This window comes from Phascolarctos cinereus, unplaced genomic scaffold (assembly GCF_003287225.1).
Source record: "Phascolarctos cinereus isolate Bilbo 61053 unplaced genomic scaffold, phaCin_HiC Scaffold_9;HRSCAF=440, whole genome shotgun sequence".
Classification (NCBI taxonomy): domain Eukaryota; kingdom Metazoa; phylum Chordata; class Mammalia; order Diprotodontia; family Phascolarctidae; genus Phascolarctos; species Phascolarctos cinereus.
In genome coordinates, this window is record NW_027556402.1 from 199,807,145 (window position 1) to 199,829,973 (window position 22,829).

Below are 22,829 nucleotides of genomic sequence, written 5' to 3' on the forward strand. Positions count from 1 at the left end.
CTCGCATTCTAAATTTTAAAAAAATTTCTTAAATTTCTTTTATTTTGGGGGGTGAGGCAATCAGGGTAAAGTGACTTGGCCAGGGTCACAGAGCTACTAAGAAGAGCTCACATTCTGATGGGGGTGGGGAGAGACAACACACACGGAAGGCTACAGTGGCAGGTCAGATGGAAAGGTCCCACGGTCCCTGGGGTGCGGCAGCAAAGCAGATGGTGAAGGCTCTTCAAGAACGTCATTCCTACTGATAAGAACATGGCAGTTTCCTGGTTCTGAACCATGCCGTCTCCGTGCCAGTGTCTGGTACACAGTAGGTGCTTAATAGATGTTTATGGATCGACCCATTGATTATTGATTGAGATGGTGGTGGTGCTTCCTGTCTGAGCTAGGCCAGTGCTGTGAGTGGCAGCTGGCTGGCACCGATGCCCTTACACAGATGGCGTATTTTCATGCCTGTAACCCGAATGCAGTAAGTAGCCAAGAGAAAAGGGCATTGAGCTGGGGGCAGGGAGGCTCAGGCCGCCAGAATTCCACTCTTGCCATGAATTTGACTGTGTGACCTTGGACAAGTAATTTCTCTCTGGGCCTGAGCTTCCACATCGGTAAAATGAGACTAGACTGAACGGTATGTAAGCTCCGGTCCAGCTCTAACATTCTATGATCTGGTCATTTCTAAATGAGATACAGTCAAGAGATGACAGGGCTTGGAATGGAACTGAGGTGAAGTGAATTGGATTCTCTTCTTCCGTCTCTTCTCCCCACCCAGCCGTTCAAAAGATGCGTCTTTCTCCACTTCCTCGCCCGGAGATGACTGAGATTGATTCGGCCCAATCAGCAATGAGCATGAGCTCCATTTCCCCGCCCCCTTCACCTCCCTGCCTTAATCTTCCCTCCCGGTTTCAGAATTTCCCGCCAACACCCCTCCCCCAGCCCGCGCAGAAGCAGCCAATGAGAGCCTGCGGCGCGTTTATCCGCCGCTCGCACTTCTTCTGGGCCGAACTAATTCGGAATTAGGGGGAGATTTTGCTTGCGCCTTTCCCAAACCCACCTGTAGGGGCTCGTTTGCCTCCCTAGACATCGGCCTGCCTTTTTTACGTGGTGTTTTTGCTCCGACGTTTATTCTAAATTCCCTCGCCCTCTTTCCTGGATCGAAGCTTAGCGCCTCCTTTTCCCTACTCCCCTCCTCCCCGCGTCCACGCTCCGATGGTTCGGCCCAGGCTCGCGAGAGGCGGTGGAGGGGTGGGGGGGCAGACAGCTTATAAAAAGCCGTTGGATGAAGTCGCAGATCGCGCGCGAAATCAGTCTGCGCCGGTGCGGGGTCGTTCCAGCGTCTCCTCAGTTCGACTTTAGTAAAGGCAACGTCCAAACGCGGCTTCTCCTATTCTCGTCAGATCTCGCTGCTGCCTCTGCAACACCTTACAATGGATTGCCGGCAGCGGAGTCCTCACGGTGCCGGGACGAACCCAGGGAGTAGCTGCTGGGGCGGCGACATTGGGTAAGTCAGCCGAGGACCGCCGGCCTGCCTCGGCCGTCTAGCGTTTGGTCTAGCGGCGGGCCTGGGCCGTACTGCGCCTGCGCAGCAGCCCTGGTTCCACCTTCCTCCCCCCCCCCGGGAGGCGGGTGGCGGGAAAAGACCCCAGTCCCACTCCGTAAGGCTGGGAAGGGGCCGAGGGTGGGACTTGGGTACTCTTGGGATGAGGAATTTGGCCGTTTCCTCCACCTCCCTGTAAGAACTAACATCCGAGTTGGAGCTCTTTGTGGTCCACACTACCCATTTTACCTAGAGGCCCCAGGTAATAAGTGCACTGGAGACCCCTCATCCCGTGCTCTTGCCTTTAGGAAGAAGAGGGAATGAAGGCCCGCAGGGGGGAGGGGCGGGCAATGGAGTCTGGGTAGAGCCGGGACCCTAACCCTGGTTCTTAAAACGCTCTTGTCGCTGCCCTTCAATTGCCAGTAATAACCAGGCTTCATGCTGAGCGAGTGAGATGCGGAGGGGGGAGAAACTCGTAATGTTGTTAACGAGTGTTGGGAACTGCCGTGCTCTTCGTAATACAACCCCTTCCAAAAGAAAAAAATGGTTTGGATTCAGAGGACCTGGGCTCTCTTACTAGCAACGGGACCTCGGGCGAGTCACTTTTCTAGGCCTCGTCCCTCGTCTCTAATCTAATACATCGGATTAATCGGCCAGGGCCGGAATTAGAATCCTGTGTTTCTGGAAATATGTTTTCCATTGTTCCAGTCGTATTTCTCTCATCTCTAAAGTGAATAATTTGGATTAATCGGCAGAGCTGGAATTAGAATCCTGCGTTCTGAAATGTGCTTTCCATTGCGCCAGTCAGCTTCCTTCATTTGCACTACACCCTCTCTCTTCCCCTTCCCCCCACCCACCCATAAAGGGTGAAGGATTTTTGTACTCGGCCTTTTTACAGATTTAAAAATGTGGGAGGAGAAATGGTTTGCCCAAGGTCACACAAAGCTAGAATAATAACTGGAACCTAGGTCTCCTGACCTCATTCTTCCTACTAGTAAGTAGCCACATGGTCTTGTTGCTTTATCACTAGATCTGGGTCCTGGGGTTGAAAGGGGATATGTGAACATCTAGAAACCAAGAAGTAGCTTCCATCAAAAGAATGTGCTTCCTTGCATGTGTGCCCCAAATTCAGTTATTAAGCCCAAAAGCCCAACTAAAATAGAAATTTTAGTGTTGGAAGGGATACTGCTCTAATCTACACTCATTTCCTTTATCTCAGAATAAGGAAACAGAAACTGAAACCCAGAGCAGTGAGTTGGCTATAATCCAAAGTCACATTGAGTTAGGATTAGAACCTTCTTCTTCTGCCTCCAGCTCTAGTACTTTTACTTTTATCTAATCTCCAAAGCACCTCATAATTTAGAGCAGGTTAGCAAGTAAATCTAACTTGTTTTCCTCATACATAGCACACTTTCTCCATCCCGGTGGTCTCTTGGACGCAAAAGACGATTGGATGGAAGGTACAGAAAACCAGAAGATGTTGATTCGTCTCTGTTTGTTGAAGATGAGACCCAATCTAAACACACAGAAGAAAATGAATGTCGAGATTCAGACAACAGGCTTGAGAGGTATGATACTTGGCAGAAACATACTTTGCCATGTCGGGGGACATTTCTTTGTGCAAGTTGTGACTGATGATCATGAGAGTTTTGTCGTTTTGTGACAATTGTGCGGCCAGATCAAAATTATTTATTATTTGAGCACATTTTTGGGAAATGTACACATAGAATGGTAGGACAGTATGGCAGAAAGTGATAGCTAAAAAGAAGGTATCGAGGCTCTGGAAAAACTTGAAGAGGAGAAACTTTATACTTCTGTTTTTACTAATTGGTCTTCATTTTATGAAAAAATTGTATGCTTTATTTACTTGGCATATTCAGAATAAACCTTACTCTCTTTCCATTTCTGAGACTATTTGCTTTGTACTTAGGGAAAAGGTGGTGCTGGATTTGGGGGCTATAATTGAACACATCTAGTCCTACTTGAAGTTTGAACCTTTGTACATATTTGCATACTATGATGAATGTATAGAGTTGGGATGTAAACTTGGTTAGAAGTGTATAATCCCAGGGGCAGCTAGGTGGCACAGTGGATAGAGCACTGGAGGACCTGAGTTCAAATGTGGCCTCAGACTCGTAACACTTACTAGCTGTGTGACCTTGGGCAAGTCACTTGACCCCATTGCCTAGCCCAAAAAAAAAAGTGTATGATCCCAGTTCATATAGAGACCCAGAGAAGTTAAGTCAAATTTGCCCCCGTAAGAACTCTATTGAGACTGGATCCAGTAAGGGTCATTCTGATTTGAACATAGGTCCAAAAAATAACTATTCTAAAATAGTTTAGAATCTGTGCCCCCTGATGCCTTTGTCATATTCATTAGTAACTTTGACCTAATAAGGTAATATACTATATCATGCCTTGTGTTTTTATATTCACTGGATCTGTAATGTCATTGATGTGGGTATTCTTGCCAGCAATGCATATTTCATCACATCTCTGCCTACCTTTCTCTGCAACTTCTGTACAGGTCTTTCCATAAGCTTGCCACATATTAGGGCCTTTTAGCATTTCCAAAAATATATATTTTGGACAAATTTGTTAAAAAAAAAAAACCTAAATTTAGATTGCAGCAAAATGTCTAGTCACTTGATTAGGCATGAAAAAAATATCTTAACATCTCTGGGTTGTTTTAGTTAATTAATTTAATAAATTTTGCTATCTAATGTATATTTTGACAAAGAGCACTTTGAAATTTAAAATAGTTAAGAAAATGGGTACAGAATCCTCCAGGTTTTAAAATGATTGAACTTCTTGTTCATTTATTTGTAGTACTAACCCCAGAATTGCCTGTAAAGAATATACTGGGAGCAGTTAGGTAGCGCAATGGATAGAGCACTGGCCCTGGAGTCAGGAACACCTGAGTTCAAATCCGGCCTCAGACACTTGACACTTATTAACTGTGTAACCCTGGGCAGGTCACTTAACCCCGCTGCCTAACAGAAAAAAACCAAAAAATATACTGTAGACATTGAGACAATGATAAGATGGGTTGATAAAACTAGGACTTGGGTGTATGTCTGTGGTTTGGTTTTCTGTTAGCTTTTTAGAAGATGTGAACATTTTTTTCTCTAAGATTGAGCCATAGAATCTTGATATTTCAAGATGTGTTTGAAACAGAAATGCTGTTAACCTGTTTGATAATAATAATAGCTAGCTTTTGTTAGTGCTTTAAGATTTGCAAAGTACTTTGCAAATATAGTTCATTTCATTTGAGCCTCACAATTATCCTGGAAGGCAGGTGCTATTATTATCCCCATTTTACAGATAAGGAAACTGGAGCAGACTGAGATTAAGTGACTTCCCAGGGTTACTTAGCTAGCAAAGTAAATAAATGTCTGAGAACAGATTTGGACTCAAATCTTCCTGACTCCATGCTCTATCCACTTCCTCCACCTAGCTACCTCTGTTTGCAACTTGTGCTAACTCACTTTCAACAAAAAAGTTTTGGGTACTGTTAAACACAGTATTAATTGTATTACTGTCATAATAAATTGTCGGGCATTGTAGTTGGCTATATGAAATTATTAACAGAAACAAACTTTTTATGTTCTTTTTGATGTAGAGAAGAGGGTTGTACTGGTTGGGTCATTTTTTAGGCATTGTAGAAATTGGTAGAAATGGACTGAATAATTAAATTTACCTTTTTCTTTTCTTTTTATGTTTATTATATGACCAAAAATTATTTAACCATATCTTAAATTATTTTCTAAATGAGTTCTCAATAATTTGATCCATAATATTTTTAAAATTTTTTTTTTAAGACAATTGGGGTTAAGTGCCTAGAGTCACACAGCTAGTGTCACGTGTTTTGTCTGAGGCCGGATTTGAACTCAGGTCCTCCTGACTTCAGGGCCAGTGCTTTATCCACTGCACTACCTAGCTGCCCCCGATCCATAATATTTCGTAATCCTTACATGGAGCAATGTGGTAGTTGTGACTTGTGTTTGAAATAGACTAGGATAATTTTTCATTTGAATGAGACTTTAAAAGAGTGAATACTTTTTAATGTCTATTTTAACCTGTTTATTGTTCCTTTTTGTAGGCAGAAGTACTGAAAAGAGTATTTTTAGTCATTAGTAATAACTTCTTACTTTAAAACAGTACTTGTTTATCTTTTGTTTTGGGGTTTTTTTGTTTGTTTGGCAGTGGGGTGAAGTGACTTGTCCAGGATCATACAGCTAGCAAGTCTCAAGTGTCTGAGGCCAGATTTGAACTCAGGTCTTCCTGAATCCTAGGCTGGTGCTCTATCCACCGTGCCATCTAGCTGCCCCGTGTACTTGTTTATCTCACTTGATCCTTATAACTATGTGGGGTAGGTGCTATTATTAGCTCCATTATAACAGATGAGGAGACTGAGGCTCAGAAGTTATCTGCACAGGGTCACAGAGCTGTGTCTGGGACAGGATTCAAACTTGGATTTCCCTGACTCCGCCATCATCCACTATATTTTATTGCCAAAAACAAAACATGGTTGCAATGTTTTGCACTGAAATATGATCTTCATTTTTCTTTGGGCTGTATTCCTAAGAATTATCGAAGTTGACCTTTCCCCATAGGGAATCTTCTGTCATTAGCCAGTGTTATAAAATGTAACTACAAATTTCTGCAGTTTGATATAGAAAAATTATGCTATAAAATGAAAACTCTACATTATTTCTACATAAAGTCACCTCCAAATTACATAAAGAATGGCTATATACTACATAAAAGATAGAAGGTCTACTGTATCATAGTTTAGCCTAAAATTAACCTGTTATTTGAAATAAATGTTAGGTATAGATTAAATTTTTCTTGCCTTAAAAGTTACAAGAGATTTTGTGGGAAATTTAAAGAATTTGAAATTGATGCCTGTTTCTATTGATAATTAGATGTTTAAAATAATTTTATTTATAGAGATATGCCTCATGGTAAGACAGAAGATGCTAAAGATTTCTTTGCACTGAAAAACTTTCCACAGCTAACCTAACATCTTCCTTTACCTTTGCCTACATTTGTTTAGTCAAAAGAATTGAAGCTCCTCAATATCGCAACCCAACTTGATGGCACCTCTAGGCAAAAATTAATAGCTGTCAGAATAGTCTCTAAATGTTTGGAAGCAAAACATACACACACTCAGATCATTTGCATAGGTCTTTAAAGAAAAGGGGGAAAAAGTCAGCAAAGCCAATCAGTACATCAGGGTGGAAAAAGTCTGAAAATAATTGCCTGTACAACACCTCTGTCTCCTACCTCTGCAAAGGAATAGACTGGGAGTGTTTTCTTGTATTTTTTAATACACAAGCATTTATTAAATCCTTGCTTTGTGTGTAGTAATGTGCTAAGTGCTAAAGATAAAAAGAAAAAACAAACCACTGATCCCTACCTTCAAAGAGCTTACATTCTAATCAAGGAGACAACAAACATAATTGATACCCACAAGATAAATACAGAGTGAATGGATAGCACCCTTAGAAGGGAAGGCACTAGCACTTGGGGAAACCAGGAAAGACCTCTTCTCAGAGGGAGCTGAGTTTTAAAGGAAGCCAGAGGTTTAGAAGGCAAAGGGTAGGAAGGTAGAGCTTTCTGGTGTGGGAGATAGTTCGAAGGCAAGAGAAAGGGCATGGAGGGATAAGTACACCAGTTTGGCTTGACCATACCAGTGTGTAGAGGGGGAAGTAGTATGTTAAAGGACAAGAAAGATAAAAAGCAGCCAGGTTGTAAAGAGCTTTAAATTCTAAAAAGGCCCTCATTTGATCTTAGAGGTAATAAGGAGCCCCAGGACTTTGAGTAAGGTAGTAACATGGTCAGGCCTATATCCCTTATTTTCCAAATATATCTTTTCCTCTTACCTCCAGAGATCCTCCCTTTTTAATAAAGAATAAGAAAAATAACAGTTCAGCAAAACATATTAACTGATTGTGTGTGTCACATACAGAGTCTCCCACTTGTACAAAGAAAATTGGTCTTATGAAAATGTAAAAAGAAAACCTAAAGAAAAAGAGTGAGGAATGTAGGCGACAGCATTAAATGTGACAGATGTAGGCTGAGAAATAACACAATTTGTCCCTTAAGAGATCATTGGTAACTTGGAGAGCTGCTTCAGTTGAGTAATGAGGTTGGAAGGCAGATTGCAAAGTGTTGAGGCACAGGAGGAAAGGAAGTAGAGGCAATGAGTTTAAGCAGCTTTTTTGAAGAATTTGGCTGGAAAGATGAGGAAAGAGGTAAATAGCTTGGGGGAAATGGTAGGATTGAATGAAAGACTTAAGGATGGAAGATAATTGTGCATATTTAAAGGCTTTAGGGAAAGAAACAGGCAAATTAATTGCAGTTGAGGGTAGTACTTGAGGGGGCAGTCTGATTGAGAAAGGTGGGGGGTGGGTCAGGGAATTGGAAGACTTGGCTAGTTCTCTGAATTCTTCAGAGAAAAACCATAGGACTTGAATCAATGTAGAGAAGAAAGCAGAACCAGAAAAATAATACAATGACTCTAACAATATATAATGGAAAGATATCTAAACTGAATTCTGTAATTAATGACCAAGCTTGTCGCTGAAAAAAGATCAGAAAATGATTTATTCAAGATAATTGTTTCTTACAGTACACTTTTATCTCATGACATTTGTGTAACACTTTAGCCATTCCCTACCTTTGTTTTCAGTTTTTTGCCACCTTAAAAGTGCTTTTATAAAATTTAGATGTATTTGGAACCCTTTTGTTTTGTCCTTGGGATATATGTATAGTAGTGGGATCTCTGCCAGGCCATCTTTTTAAAGGATTCATGCCCTCCTTTATACCACCTTCTCTTTCATGGTTCCTTACTAACAATGTATTGAAGCCTGTTCACGCTATCAATTATCTATATGTAAACTCACAAATTGTCACTAAATTTCAAAATTCGTTATTTTATCTGAACTGTACATTTGCATTTTGCTGAACTAATCTTAAAAAGTAAACTGGAGATAATCATCTAAATGTATGAATTTTGGCAGTTTACTTTTTTCATTGAATTTTTTTGCAGTTTTACAACACCAGAAGGTCCCAAACCTCGTTCAAGATGTACAGACTGGGGAAGTGTAGTTGAAGAGGATGAAATGAGAACCAAAGTGAATAAAGAAATTGCAAGGTACTTAATTATATCGACTTTTAACTCTTTACTTGGTAATTTGATCGTCTACATTCTTCAAGCTATTCATTTTTTTCTTTACGTATATTCTGTCCTATGCTTCTATGATAGTTTAACCTGAAAAGGTTAATAATATTCTGGCTAGAACATAGAATATTAGGTGGTTCTTTGTGGTACAGAAAGGTTTGGTACTTTCAGCAGTATGGAGTTTTCAAACTATTTATACCGTTTGCTACAATAATTAATAATGCACATGAAACTTAAGTAAAGCATTTCCAAGTGACATTGTCATTACTTTTAATTATTTCCCCCATCTGGTATGAAGTAGAACCCAGTTAAGTGAAATTGGAATTAAATTAACATTTCATTTAAGATTATCCAAAAAAAGTTTTAAGCCTTGAATTTGTTGAAGTTGTTTAGAGAAGCATTTGGATTTGCCAGAGTCTTTTGTTTAAACATTATTCTAGGTACTATTTTGGACTCCTTAGACTTTGAAATTTTGGTAGCACTTAAATTTGCCATAGAATTTTGCTTTCTAAATTGATGGGAGTGTAAGTAAAGTCTCTTCATAAGAACTAGTTTATGGTTATTAATAAGCATTTGTTTATGTGTTAAGAGCTCACCATGTTGGACAGATGCAGCATAAATAAAATATTTTGTTGAGCTTGTTAGATTACACCCTGCATTTTTATTATAAAGGAAAGTGGTCTTGCCTAGAAGTCAGGAAAACTAGATTTCTAACCTAGTTCAGTTCTGCAACTTGAGCTATTAAACCTCTTTGGGCCTTATCTGTAAAGTCTCTTGTAACTCCAGGAATGAAATTAGATTCATAAAGAGTGATTTAATATCATGTGAATAGTAAGCATAATATGAATTTCTGTTACAGATACAAAAGAAAACTTCTCATAAATGAATTTGGAAGAGAAAGAAAGTCATCTTCTGGAAGGTGAGTAACATTTAATACTTTTAATTTTGTATGTCTGTTAAAGATACTTATGAAAAACCAACAAGTATGAATACTGTAAAGAAATCTAGGGTGACTTATGAAATTTTGCAGAGGAAAAGCTTACCCAAGAAAGTACCTCATAACCACAAACTATATTATGGAAAAGTCATGGGAATGAACGGAACAAACTTGAGACAGTTGATGGATAACTAATGGGAATGACTTGATAAGCTGAAATTTTATATGTTACAATTCAGTTATTTAAATATAAATATTTTCAAAGCAAGGTTATTTAGCTTTTCTATGGCTATTTGATTGCCATTTTGAATGTTCAGTAAAATTATGAAAATGTTAATATTAATTATCTATTAAATAGCCTTTTTAATATACCCTTTGGCATCTCTGAAAATATCATAATCTTTTTATTTTGTTTAGTTCTGATTCAAAAGAATCAACATCTGCAGCACCAGCAGAACTAGAAACGGATGAAAATGTTCTGATGAGGAGACAAAAACAGATAAATTATGGAAAGAATACCATTGCCTATGATCGATATATTAAAGAAGTGCCGAGGTAGATTTTCATTTGTGTGAATGACAGGCTTTTAAGTGAAAAGTCATTATAGGTAACTTTTTGTTAAAAAAAAATCATTTATACCACTTATTTCTGAATATACATCCCCTATCTCATCAATTAAACATTTCTTTTAATTAAATTAAACAGAAAAAAATAAAGCTTATGTTTTAAGAACATATTAAGCCTTCAAAGAACTATTAGCCAAGAATGGCTTGTTCATTTTATTGCCATGAGTAAGTACATGGTGATTTAGAGATTGTTATAGGAATCTTCATAATAATAGAGAAAAGAAGTATTGCACATGTGGCATGGGGTGGCCCTTTGATGACCACAGATCAGCAGAAGATCACTTGGGAGGTTTCTGGCAAATAGTCTGGTATTGATTGCAGTAATGGCTGAATTCCTGGGGAGATGTTGGGAAGGAGAATCTAGAGTCAAGATGAGAAGTGAAAGCTACGACTTTTAATTTATCTTGGCCTATTCATGGAACTAGGATGAAAGAAAGTAGGAGGGTAAATGAAGAAAGCTGTAGTAAAAGCTTGAAGTAGAAAAATAAAAATAGAATCTGCCTAACCAGATTGAAACAGTTGGGGGATACTAAGCAAAATAAATAAAAATGTAGTAAGATAATATTATATTCCAATATATAATAGATAACTCTGTGTGCGTTTATGTGTGTTTACACACGATAGATAATACATTTTAAAATTCTGTATGAGTCGACACTCAGGGAAACAAATATAGTGTGTGAATGCAGAGGGAAGCATACTGTTTGCTCTCCTTTTCCTTTGTTGTTTTGTTTTATTGCTTCATTCTTGTGGCTTCTCCCATTAGTTCTAATTGTTCTTTACATCATGACTAATGGGAAAATATGCTTAATGTGAATGTATATATAGAGCCTATATCGGATTGTATGCCCTCTCAGGGTCGGGGAAGAAATGGGAGGGGGAGAAAATTTAAAACACAAAATGTTATAGAAGTGAATGTTGAAAACTAAAAATATATGAACTAAAAACAATAAAATTCTGTATGAGGCTGGCATGGGAAAAAAAATAGAATCTGAAGGTGACCAAATCAGTCATGACCTTGGGAGGACAAGGAGTGGGAGTGCAGGGTACCAGTAAATTGTATCGAGGCCAGTGGCTAGTTTTCACCCAAACAAAGGACCTTTGTTTGGTCTGTTGTGGTTTTTATAGGTATATTGGCCCATGTTGAACCTGCTGGCTTCAGTGTTACAAAAATATAATTTTGTTTTTCACTAATAGGAATGTCATATAACTTGATATATTAGGCCTTGCTGTTTTTAATAGATGTCCCAAGAATTTAGATACCTAATATAATCCAAAGAAACGTCCAGCTTGGGGGCAGCTAGGTGGGACAGTGGATAGAGCACCAGCCGTGGATTCAGGAGGACCTGAGTTCAAATCCAGCCTCAGACACATAACACTTACTAGCTGTGTGACTCTGGGCAAGTCACTTAACCCCAATTGCCTAATCAAAAAAAAATGTCCAGCTTAATTTTAAATATTAACATTTTGTGATGAGTTTTTTAATAAATTAAGCAAAATCTCAGTTTGAAAACCCAGTCTCATTAAAATCTTAGATTTCATAATTAGTGAGAATCATATAGAAACATAGGAGGTATAATTCTTTAGACTAATGGATATACTCTTCCGAATAATACAGGCATCTTAGACAACCTGGAATTCATCCCAAGACTCCAAACAAGTTTAAGAAGTACAGTAGGCGATCATGGGACCAGCAGATCAAACTGTGGAAGGTTGCTTTACATTTTTGGGATCCTCCAGCTGAGGAAGGCTGTAACTTACAAGAAATGTATGTATAAGTTAGGACTTCTTTTTTCTCTATACATACATAAATTGTATGTATAGTTCTGTGACCCGTAAAATGGTGCTCTTCAGATCTTCCCATAAGAACAATTCAATAAATACTTATTGCCGTGATATATAGGGCATGTAGCAGGTTGTCTCCTACCTGGGAGCAGTCTAGAGTAACAACAAACTCTTAATTAAGCTCTGTTGTATATAAAAGTTATCTCTAACAAGTAGGCAGGACGTTGGTGAAATCAGAGAATTTGTTAGTGAAGTTACCCAAGTTATGGGTTGTATTTTCTCTCCTCTCACCTCCTCTTCGGCAACCAGGAAGGATTTTACCTGAGCAGAATACGTTATGCTTGCATTAAAATCTAAAGCTTGCATCCCCATGTCCCATGTGCTTCCCTTAAAACATGTTTCTCAAAGTGAGAATGTCACCCAACATTAAAAGACCGTTTTATTGTTCAGTATAATGCATGTTATTTATGAAAGCTTCCCTATATTAAAATGGTATTGAGTTAAATGTAATAAAATTCATTTCAAGCACTTAGAAAACAACCATTCCAGGTTTTTAAATGATATACAATAATTCTGTTATTTTATAACTTAATCAGCCAGTGAGAAAGTGACAGTCTTCTAGATAAATACTGGCATAAAAATAACATTGGACTGCCTTTAAAACTTTTTAAACTTTTGTTTACTACTGCTACCCCAACGCATTTACATTGTACTTGAAATTTATGAAGTAATTTACTTGCATCAACTCTGCAAGTTAGGTAGTACAAGCATTATCTTCATTTTGCAAATGAGGAAATTTAGGACGTGCAACTTTTTCAAAATCCTTTAGAAGAATACTAGGCTGGGGAAATCTACAGAGATATATGGCTTTCACTGGAGACACTCAACAGCAAGAGACCTTCCCAGCATCAGAGTTCTTTCAGCATTATGTTAAGCAAGTCATTGATGTCATTTGCATGTTGCTTTAACAGCACCCCAGTAGACATTGGTGAAATGGAGACTGAATCTGCTGAAAGTAGTTCTGAATCACAAACAAGCTCTCAGGATAACTATGTGAGTACTGGGGTTTTGTTTTTCTTTTGTACCTTCTACTTAGCTCTCATGCAGTTTGGCTCATTTTAAGCAGTAATGTAAAATGTGCTTGGTTTGAGCATGACACTAGAGAATAAGGACTCCAGTATATCCATTGGTAAAACCTGAGGCTTAGTCCTGGGATTGGGTGTATTAAATCTCTTGTGTACTGAGCATAATTTTGGCATGTATATTATAGAGACATTATAAAGGAAAATAATGCAGTGAATATTTAAGTAACCCTCATGTCAGCCAGACTAGTTATACTTTTAAGTGTTTCGTAACTACTTTTTACTACTTCTCCAAGTTACATTCTGTGATAGTATTACCACAGAATAGGTGGTACAATGAAAAGAGGATGTTGGTTCTAATCTTAGTTCGGTTGCTGGCTGTTCTAAATGACTTCTCGAAGTCTTATAACTTCTGGGTCTCTTGTTTTCCCATCTGAAAAATAAAGGGTTTTAAACTAGGTAACCTGAATACTGAGTCTATATTACGAATGCAAAATTCAGCTTTGATTCAGTGGACTCATCCAGAAGTTTGTAAGGTGCAGGAATTCTTTGTGATTGGAAACAGTAAAAATAATGAAAGGATAATTTAAGTAAACTGAAAGAAGGTTAGGGCCAGAAAATGGGGACTGAGGCCTGGAAGAACAGTTGAAAGACTAGGCTTAAGTTAGTGTAAGCAAAACTTAGGGACAAAGTGCTGGAAGAAGGAAAAAGAATTAAATAGAGGAAAATAAAAGCATAACAACACCTTACTTGTGAATAAGTAATCAAACCCCAACAATTTATGTATACAAGAAACATTCTTTGAAATAATTACAAATGAAAATGAGCTAGAACAAAACTTACTCTGCATAAAGGTATTTTTTTAAAGCATGAGTTGAAATTATTATCTCAAAGAAACAAATTCAGTGTTGAGAAAAATAAACTATTGTGCTGTCATTGTAGACCATGAAGGGATAATGATATTAAGTATATGCAACACATGCATAATATGTAAGATCATAGAGGAAAAACTAGCCTAGTTGTAAAAAGATAATAGCAGGACAAGAATTGTAAGAGACTTTAATGTTACTTTCAAAGTTTTCAGGATGAGCTTGGGAATGATAAAGGAAAACAGTTGGCTATTGGAAAAAACTGATTTGAAAGATTAAGGCATCATTTGAATGAGAATGTTGATATTAAACATCCTTTTCAGAACATAACTTAGCTAAAATAGTAATTAATAAAAGGGAATTAATACATGATACAGATCATGGTACAGGTGACACAGTGGATAGAGTGCTGGCCCTGGAGTCAGGAAAACTCATCTTAACTGAGTTCAAATCCGGCGTAAGACACTAACTGTGTGACCCTGGGCAAAACACATAACCCTGTTTGCCTCAGTTTCCTTATCTATAAAATGAACTGGAGAGGGAAATGGCAAATCAATATCTTTGCCAAGAAAATCCCAAATGGAGTCACAAAGAGTCAGATACTACTGAAACAACTGAACAACAGCAGATCTGAATGAACAATAAATAATTTTCAAATGAGTAAGCGAAAAACCACATTTTAAAAATACATATTGTTGATATATTTTGCTTCTTTTATTGTTTAAGTTTCACTCTGTATCCCTCCAATCTCCCCCCTCCCGAGTCATCACTTATAACAAAAATTTAAAATTTTAAAAGAGGAAGAAAAAACAGGCACAAATGATCGATATAGTGAAAAAAATCTGACAGTATATTAACGTTCCACATCTGTGGACCCTCTCCCACATCTGTAAAAGAATGGTGAGAAAGTGTTGAATTAGAAATAGGTAAAATCAAAAATGAAGGCTGGAAATGATAAAATTAAGAACTGGATTTTTGAAGATTAAATGATAAATCATTAGTTAATAGTATAAAAAGAAAATAAAATTACCAAAATGAAACAAAATAAGAGGAATTCACAGCAGGAAATAAAAGGAACTGTCAGAAATGACTGTATATGATTGTGTGCCATCAAACTGAATTTAAGTAGATAATTAATATGAAATAAGCTAAATTAACAAAATAAATAGAAATCTTACCCTAAAAACAAAGAAATTGATCAAGTCATAAATAAGAGATACAGTAGTCTAGGCAGATTTGTAAGTGAATCTCCGGCAAATGTTTCAAGAATAGTTAATACTTGTGCTACAAAATCATTTTCAATAATAGAGAACAAAGGCACTCTACAAACAACTTGATGAAGCAGATATGGTCCACATGCCTAAAGTTTAGGGAATTGTTCACTTTGATTATATTGAATTGATGCTAGGCGAAAACATTTTTGTCATGAGTTCTAAAAATCATGGGAATGAAAGGGCCCTTTGATGAGATAAGTCTATATCTAAAACCAACAGCCAGCATTGTTTACAGGGGAGTAACATGGGAAACTTTGTCTAGCAGATGTATTGGATGAAACAGAATGTCCTCTTTCCCCAGCACTATTAAACATGGTTCTGCCAGAAATCCTGGCAATATTATTGTTTGTGTGTGGCCTTCGCTAGTACAAGAAAGGCTATTTCTACTGACTGGTTTATGGTTGGAGGAGACAGTGTAGACAATGAAGAGAACACTAACCGTCTCTGTAGTTGGAACCTGGTTTAAGTCCCATTTTACCACCATTGTGACCTTGCAAATCTCTGAACTTGCTTAGACTCATTTTTCTTACCAAAGATATCCTGTTGGACTAAATATTCCCCTATTCATTTATTTTTAGTTTTCAGCATTCACTTTTATAGGACTTTGAGTTCAAAAATTTTTCCCCTCCTCTCTCCTCAAGAGAACATGTAATCTGATATAAGCTATACATAAGGGGTTACTTTTTTCAAAATAATAAAGTCCACACATGTACAACCTATGTCAAATTCTCAATATGGGGTGGAGCGGGGAGAGGATTTGGAACTCAGAATTTTAAAAAAGAATGTTAAAATTGTTTTCACATGTAATTGAGGAAAAAATAAATATTAAATTTTGAAGAGAATGTGTCAACAACATAATGAAGCCCAAGCAGTTGGACACGCTATTCCAGTGTGTGATAAACCCAAGAGCATGAAGTACTTGGGAGAACTTTGTAGAACAAGGTCTACAAAAGCTCTTCCAAACATGGAATTCAGTCCACTTTATCCCCAGCTGCTGGTTAAAGTCTGATATAAACAGTTTACAAAAGAATAACTGTTCAGCAGTTATAGAATTATGAACAGTTTTATGAGAAACTAGAACCACAAATTAGTTTCACTTTACAAATCAATGAAATTTGCAAAGATTGCAAACATTAAGAAACAGTCAATGTTGGAAGGACTGTGGGAATATAGGCAAGCTGTGAATTGGTTCAACTATTTTGAAAAATTTTGGAATTCTCTGAAGAAGGTCACCAGAGTATAATAACTGTTGACTGGAGATATCCCAAGGCATTCAAAGTCAAATTTTCTTCCACCAAAATATTCATAACACTTTTAGGAGGAACAAAACCAGGTACAATGTAGGTACTAATACCCACTAATTAGTAAATGATTGGGAAGGTATATAATGAAATATTGTATTGTTAATGACAAATAGGAGGATATAAGGCATGGGAAGAGATGCAGTGGAAACTAAGCAGAACCAAAATCAGATACATAATGAGTACAATGTCAGCATGGCTCTGAAAAGCAACTGAACTCTGATTAATTATAGCAATCAGTCTTGGCCCAGAAGAACAGATGATGAAATACATCATTTCATCAAAATCTCTTCTTGAGATTTGGGTGGGCACGTGGGCATGGAATGTTGCGTACACCATTAAGTACAAAGTTGGCTTTGCTGATGTTTTTTTCTATGTTACAAGGGGAAAAGAGGGTTTGTTAGAAATAGGTGACATTCCCTGAGAAAAAGAGACTATAATTGAGTCTCTTGGGATTCCCTAAAATGAACCTTCTATTTTTGTGTTTGACCGGTGGTAATTAAAATGTATACTGAAATGAGCACTTACATTTGTTTCCTCCAATGTCACTGGAATCACTGTTAAGTGGCTTTTAAAGCCTTCGACAATCTCCACTTTCAAACTGCATTAATGTAAGTGCTGTCCCTGGCTTGCTGTTCCTCTCATTTGGCACTACATCTCTAGTCTCCACCTTCTCTCCCTGGTTGTCCTTCCATATATGGAGCATGGTCTCCTTAGGGCTGAGACTGGCACTTCAGCCTCTTCTTTTCCCCTCTGGGTTACTGTGAGGCTGCTAGTTTCCAGGGAGTCCTGGTTTGTCCTTTTTTTAGCTCCTTGCTTCCTAAGTGAACTGTACATCTTGGCAGCTCTTACTGTGCCATTGCTAGCTTTCCATAAGGTTCCTTACAGGGATCTTAGAGCTACATTAGCAATAGGACTGAATAGAAGGGCCACACTGTGACTTCTCTAGCCCTTTAGAAAGATGTTCCGTAGTGGAAGGTTGTGCCGTCTTGGAAAGGCTTCCTGTTTGGACCACGTGAATTGTCCAATCTTTGGAGAAATAGCCACGTAGGGAGAGGTTGACAACATTGGATTGCTTGCAGGGTAGGGTGATGAATACTTTAGCTATGACGAGTCTCTAAGGCAATTTTAAGCAGGCTAGGGTTAAGTATCAGGGGAGGAAGTAATTACGTAACAGTAAATTCCAGATCTTTGAAGTACTCAGTAATATGAGGGGTGGTGGGAAGACTTTTATTGATGCTTTTTTGTTTTTACATTACTCGTTTTGGGAAATACTTCTCAGTCTGAGTCCCTCGCCCCAGAATTGATCCCACTCTTATGACAAAGAAGAACACCTAATAGTAGCCACTGCTGACAGTGTGTATGACATTTGGCCAGAGGGGTGACCAGCCCCTCTGCCAAGATGTGAGGAGTCATATTTCATTGCTCTGTCCTCCAGGACCACAGCTCGATTTTCTGTTTAGTCAGCTTTAGATTCCTTGTAGATGTTTTCATTTATGTTGTTGTAGTGGTATATATTTTGGTTTTGCTTATTTAGATTCTGTTCATACAAACCTTCCCATGTTTTTCAGGAACTCGCTGTTTTGAATTGTTCAGTAATAATCCATTATGTTTACATATGATTACTGGTGGATTGGACCCTTTTTGAGCTGATACACACCCTTGGCCAAGCACTGGGTATGAAAAGGCAAAAATGTAGTCCATGCCCATTAGGGAACTGATGTAATGGAGAAAGCAATACCTTGTGATTGTATATATTTTGTAACTTTTACAGGGAAGCAGCAGGTAGTGACTTTTGAGTTTTGAAAGAAGGTAGGATTCCTAAAAGGTCAGGGGAGGAAGAGAGAAATTAGGACACCATTACTATAGCCCCATGCATGAGGTGATGAGGTGTAGAACTAGAATGGCAGCCGTGTGACTCTGTGGTTTTGAATCCAGGTAGCTGGAAGGTTGGTGGTATGTATCTTCACCATAAATAAGCAAGGTAAAAAGGGAGAGGATAGTTTTGGGAGGAAATAAAATTAATTTTGTTTGAGATACTTAAAAGATATCCACAGCATTCTTGGGTTTTTTTGCTTTGTTTTTGCTAGGCAGTAGGGTTAAGTGACTTTCCCAGGGTCACACAGCTAGTAAGTGTTATGTGTCTGAGGCTGGATTTGAGCTCAGGTCCTCCTGAATCCAGGGCCGGCGCGCTATCTACTGCGCCATCTAGCTGCCCCACATCCACAGCATTCTTAAACCCTCTTGGTAGCATTGCTGAAAACGCTTCCAAGATATGAGTGAATGCAACAGAAAATTGCAGATTAATCCAAAATGCTAAGCATTTTCTTCTGACTTTGCATTATTTCACATCTGCGACAATTTTTAGAGAAGATGAAAGAAAGAAACGGAAGTTTGCCAAAGAGAGAGCTGGTCTTTCCCAGTTTAAAAGCCTTTTTGACTTAATTTGCTGAACTCTAGTTACCTGACCTTAAAGATGCAGAAGTTCTTTCTTGAAGAAATACAGCTTGGTGAGGAATTACTGGCCCAAAGTGAATATGGAAAGGATGTTGGCCACTTGCTGTGGGCAGCTACAGCAGTTGTTGCAAGTTTTACAGCAAACTCTTCCATCACCAGTGTTCCAGATACTTCTGACTAAGCTGCCCAACAATTAGCCAGAGAATTGTGAGCGTACAGAGGTTGTCTGAAGATGATGTGGAATGAGAAACATGTCAATGTAATAAAATCTTACTAAAAAAAATTTAAAGAATTCTTAGCCCAGAAGATGAGCAGCAATGGGGGGAAAGGGCAAACATGCTGGTTATAGACTGTGTATTACACTGAAATCTACCACAGTTGATTCTAACTTTGTGTAGGTAGATTTGCTTTGATTTTATTTATCTTAGTGAGAAGTGTATTTTGATTTAAAAAAATTTTTTTTTGCACTTTATAAATATGCTTTGGCACAGTGGATAGAGCACCGGCCCTGGATTCAAGTGGACCTGAGTTCAAATGTGACCTTAGACGCAACACTTACTAGCTGTGTGACCCTGGGCAAGTCACTTACCATTGCCTAGCCAAAAAATAACAATATTAATAATAATAATAATAATAATAAATAATAATGACACGCTATGAATTATCCAAAAAGAGAGAGAGAAGGAGGGATATTTGGTGGGAAAAGACCAGTGAGTGGCCCCTGGTGATGTAGACTAGGAGTTTAGCATATATTGGAGTTGGATATATGGAGATGTTGATCTGGAAGTCATCTGCATAGAATGATGGATTTTTAACCCCCTTCCCCCAAAGTGGCTGATTAAGTCATCAAGAATGTATAGGGCCAACTGGAGAGAGCTCCGTACTGAGCCTTGGTATGCATCCATGGTTTGTAGGGAAGGAATGTGAATAATTGTCCAGCAAGGGAGACTGAGGTGGGGTAGCCAGAAAGGAGAGGAACCAAGAAGAAGAGCCTTGCCGCAAAGTGCAGAGGAAAGAGAATGTCTAGGAGAAACGTGGCGAACAGTGAACAGTGTGCTGCAAAGGTCATGAAGGAGGAGGACTGAGAGAAAGGCCATTTGGGTTTGGCAAATTGAAATCATTGTGAACTTAGGAAAGATCAAATTCATTTATGGTGAAGTTGGAAGTTCATTTCTGCAAGGGACTGAGGGGTGAGTGAGAGTAGAGAATGGAGTGCAGAACGGCTAGCAAGCAGCTTTTGGCAGTTTGGCTTTGAAGAGAGTGAGGGGTGTAAGACTGCAGGGGATGAGGGAAGCAAGAGGAGGCCAGGACGTGTAGGCATCACGGAAGGAGCCAAGAGAGTACTTGTACTTCAAGTGCAGAGATACCGGAAGATTAGAAGGAGGCAGGACAATAATAGTAGGAGGGGAATACAATCTGCAGGAGGATGAGGAAGGAGATGGGGTAAAAGGATTGGCTTTGGCAAGAAGAGCCACCATTTCATCAGACTGGAACCAAAGAGGAAAGAATAGGGAGTGATGTCAAGAAGTTTTGAGATGTAGCGGAGAAGTTCCTTTACTTGCCTAATTAATTCCAAACTGATATCTGGATGAGTTAGACTAACCTAGAGCTCTTCCTATTAATCTCTTTCCATGTTCCCTTGTTACAGTTTTCCCATCTTTGCCAATTTGCAATATATGAAGTAAAACCAATAGTTTCAATTTGTGTTTATAGTTTGTGATTTAGAAGTATCATTTAAAAGCACTTTTGTACCCAATTCAAAAGTCTTACTTTGGAAATTAACCAAATATTTGAATTATGAAAATACCCTGGAGAAGATGTATATTGCTGTGATTTAGGTGTTATAATGTTAAGCAGAAGTTTGTGCTTGAACTAAACTAAGAATACATTGGGATTTCTTCTGTCAGTATGCTAAAGTATGTATTGGCCAAGCTGGAAATCATAGATCACACAAAGTGGTGCTACATGTAACTCAGTATAATATGCTAATACTCTTCTCCCTCCACTAACAAGGGATTAATTAGTAAGTTCAGGGAGAAGGGGAAACAACATATTAGTCTTGTTCATAGTTGCATGTAGTTTTGGGGAAATGTTTGTTAGGAAAAAATTTTTTCTTAGCTGAGTGAGATTTTCTTTACCTATGCATTTGAATTAATTGGTTTATTGGTATGTGAATCTATCTATCAATATCCCTCCCCGTATTAAGATGACAGAAAAGTGAAAAGTAAAGTTAGAAACACTTAAAGAAGCCTTTTTTAAAAAGAATAAACTTTTTTTACCAACGGGATTAATAATTGCTTACCTGCACTTCTTAATTTTGTGTGACTCACATTTTTGTTTTGTAGGATATGTATTCTGGCACGCCCACAAAAGTTAGACATGTTGATTATCAAGCAGGAGACGAATTTGACTTGGAGGCTTGTTTGACTGAACCACTGAAAGAATTCCCATCTGTGAGCTAAGGGTGCCACCTGGAGGCTATTTTGAGGAAACGAATTCTGTTCTGAAATAGATGACATTGTTTAGGTGAAAATAATTCTGGTGAGATGTTGGCCAAACTATGTTGTGCGTTGATAACTGGATGTTTCCCTCCTGTTTATAGTTCATTATTTCATGGTATTGCTATTCTTGCCTTATTTTCTTATTTTTACGTAATTTTTTGTATATTGGATGGGTTTGCAAGTGTTAAATTATAAATTGTAACAACCCAAGAAAAGTGACCTTGAGACAATTGAGTTGTTCCATAGGTTTCTCTTCAAGTGAACTTGGCTGACGTAAGTGGTTTTTTTTCTAGGTATAAAATGCCACATTGGTCTCTTTAGTTTTGTCATAGAACTATAAGGGGCCAGCCTTTCTTTGTGTTTTGCCAGTGTACTTTGAGTTGAATGTGACTCTATTTTCCTTACAGACTAAATTCTTGGCATCTCTTCAAGGTGTCAAGTGTATTAAGCTTTTCATTTCATCCAGAGCACTGGAAAGGCACCATAGATATGGTGAATTATTTGAATACTGAGCTTGAAGATTGCTGCATCCTTACTTTGGTACTTGTAAATAGTCAGTGATAGACAGTTCTTCTTGTGATATTTGAAGAAGAGTTAAAGGAATGCAAAGTTTGTAGGTTAAAACATTTTAAAAATGCAACCAATTAATAAGCCATGTAAAATTGTAAATGATAACGTTGTACAGATTTTCTGTTCAAATATTCAATTGTAAACATAACACAGTTAATGTTTTAATTGCTTTTGTATGGAATGTTCTTGCAAAAAATAAAAGGAAAAGAATATGGTGTATCAGATTTATTAGGTTGTCAGATAGATGTGAACTTTATTCCTCTGCTTCTTGATTAGCTTCTCCTTGTGCATTTGTTTTCAGAATTCATATAGCTTTCTTTCAGAATAATAGAAACAACTGTCCTGCATGTCTTTATACCTTCCCCTTTTTTTTTTCTTATTTAAAAGCTATATGCTATAGATGGGAGGATACAGATAATATAAATTATCGTAGGTTGGTAGCTTGAAATTTATAGGTGCTCAATATACATATTTGAATGAATGAAAATTGTTAAAAACTTGAATCTTAGTAAAATACCAATAGTGACAAATAATGTAGTTCTTTTCAATTATCTCTTATTCCTAGTGAGTCTTATCTAGACTTCATTGCTAGGATTTAGTTGCCCTGGTTTTACCGTAAAAAACCTTTTGGTTGTTTTGTGGTAAATGTTTCCTGGTTTGTACAGCTATTGAAAAAAAAATTTTTTTTTTAAATTTTAGAAGTGTGATTT

General features: G+C 37.9%; 1 protein-coding gene and 1 non-coding gene across 2 annotated transcripts; both read left to right on the forward strand.

The window, feature by feature from the left end:
* The first annotated feature begins 1,266 nt into the window (after positions 1 to 1,266).
* On the forward strand, positions 1,267 to 22,347 carry SLBP (stem-loop histone mRNA binding protein). Its single transcript, XM_020992245.2, has 8 exons — positions 1,267 to 1,492; positions 2,935 to 3,096; positions 8,586 to 8,690; positions 9,577 to 9,636; positions 10,072 to 10,209; positions 11,899 to 12,048; positions 13,037 to 13,118; positions 21,394 to 22,347. Exons 1-8 carry the CDS (start codon positions 1,419 to 1,421, stop codon positions 21,508 to 21,510), a joined length of 888 nt encoding a protein of 295 aa, XP_020847904.1. The 5' UTR covers positions 1,267 to 1,418; the 3' UTR covers positions 21,511 to 22,347.
* LOC144455520 (small nucleolar RNA SNORA14) lies at positions 18,818 to 18,955 on the forward strand. Its single transcript, XR_013484241.1, has one exon. It is a non-coding gene; the product is annotated as a small nucleolar RNA SNORA14 (small nucleolar RNA).
* Positions 22,348 to 22,829: the final 482 nt, after the last annotated feature.

Excerpts from the sequence above, each read along its gene's own strand:
- SLBP (XM_020992245.2), top strand. The coding sequence starts at position 1,419 with ATGGATTGCCGGCAGCGGAGTCCTCACGGTGCCGGGACGAACCCAGGG. Across the intron at positions 9,637-10,071 it reads AGAAAGTCATCTTCTGGAAG|TTCTGATTCAAAAGAATCAA; the intron begins GTGAGTAACATT and ends TATTTTGTTTAG. Across the intron at positions 10,210-11,898 it reads TATATTAAAGAAGTGCCGAG|GCATCTTAGACAACCTGGAA; the intron begins GTAGATTTTCAT and ends CGAATAATACAG.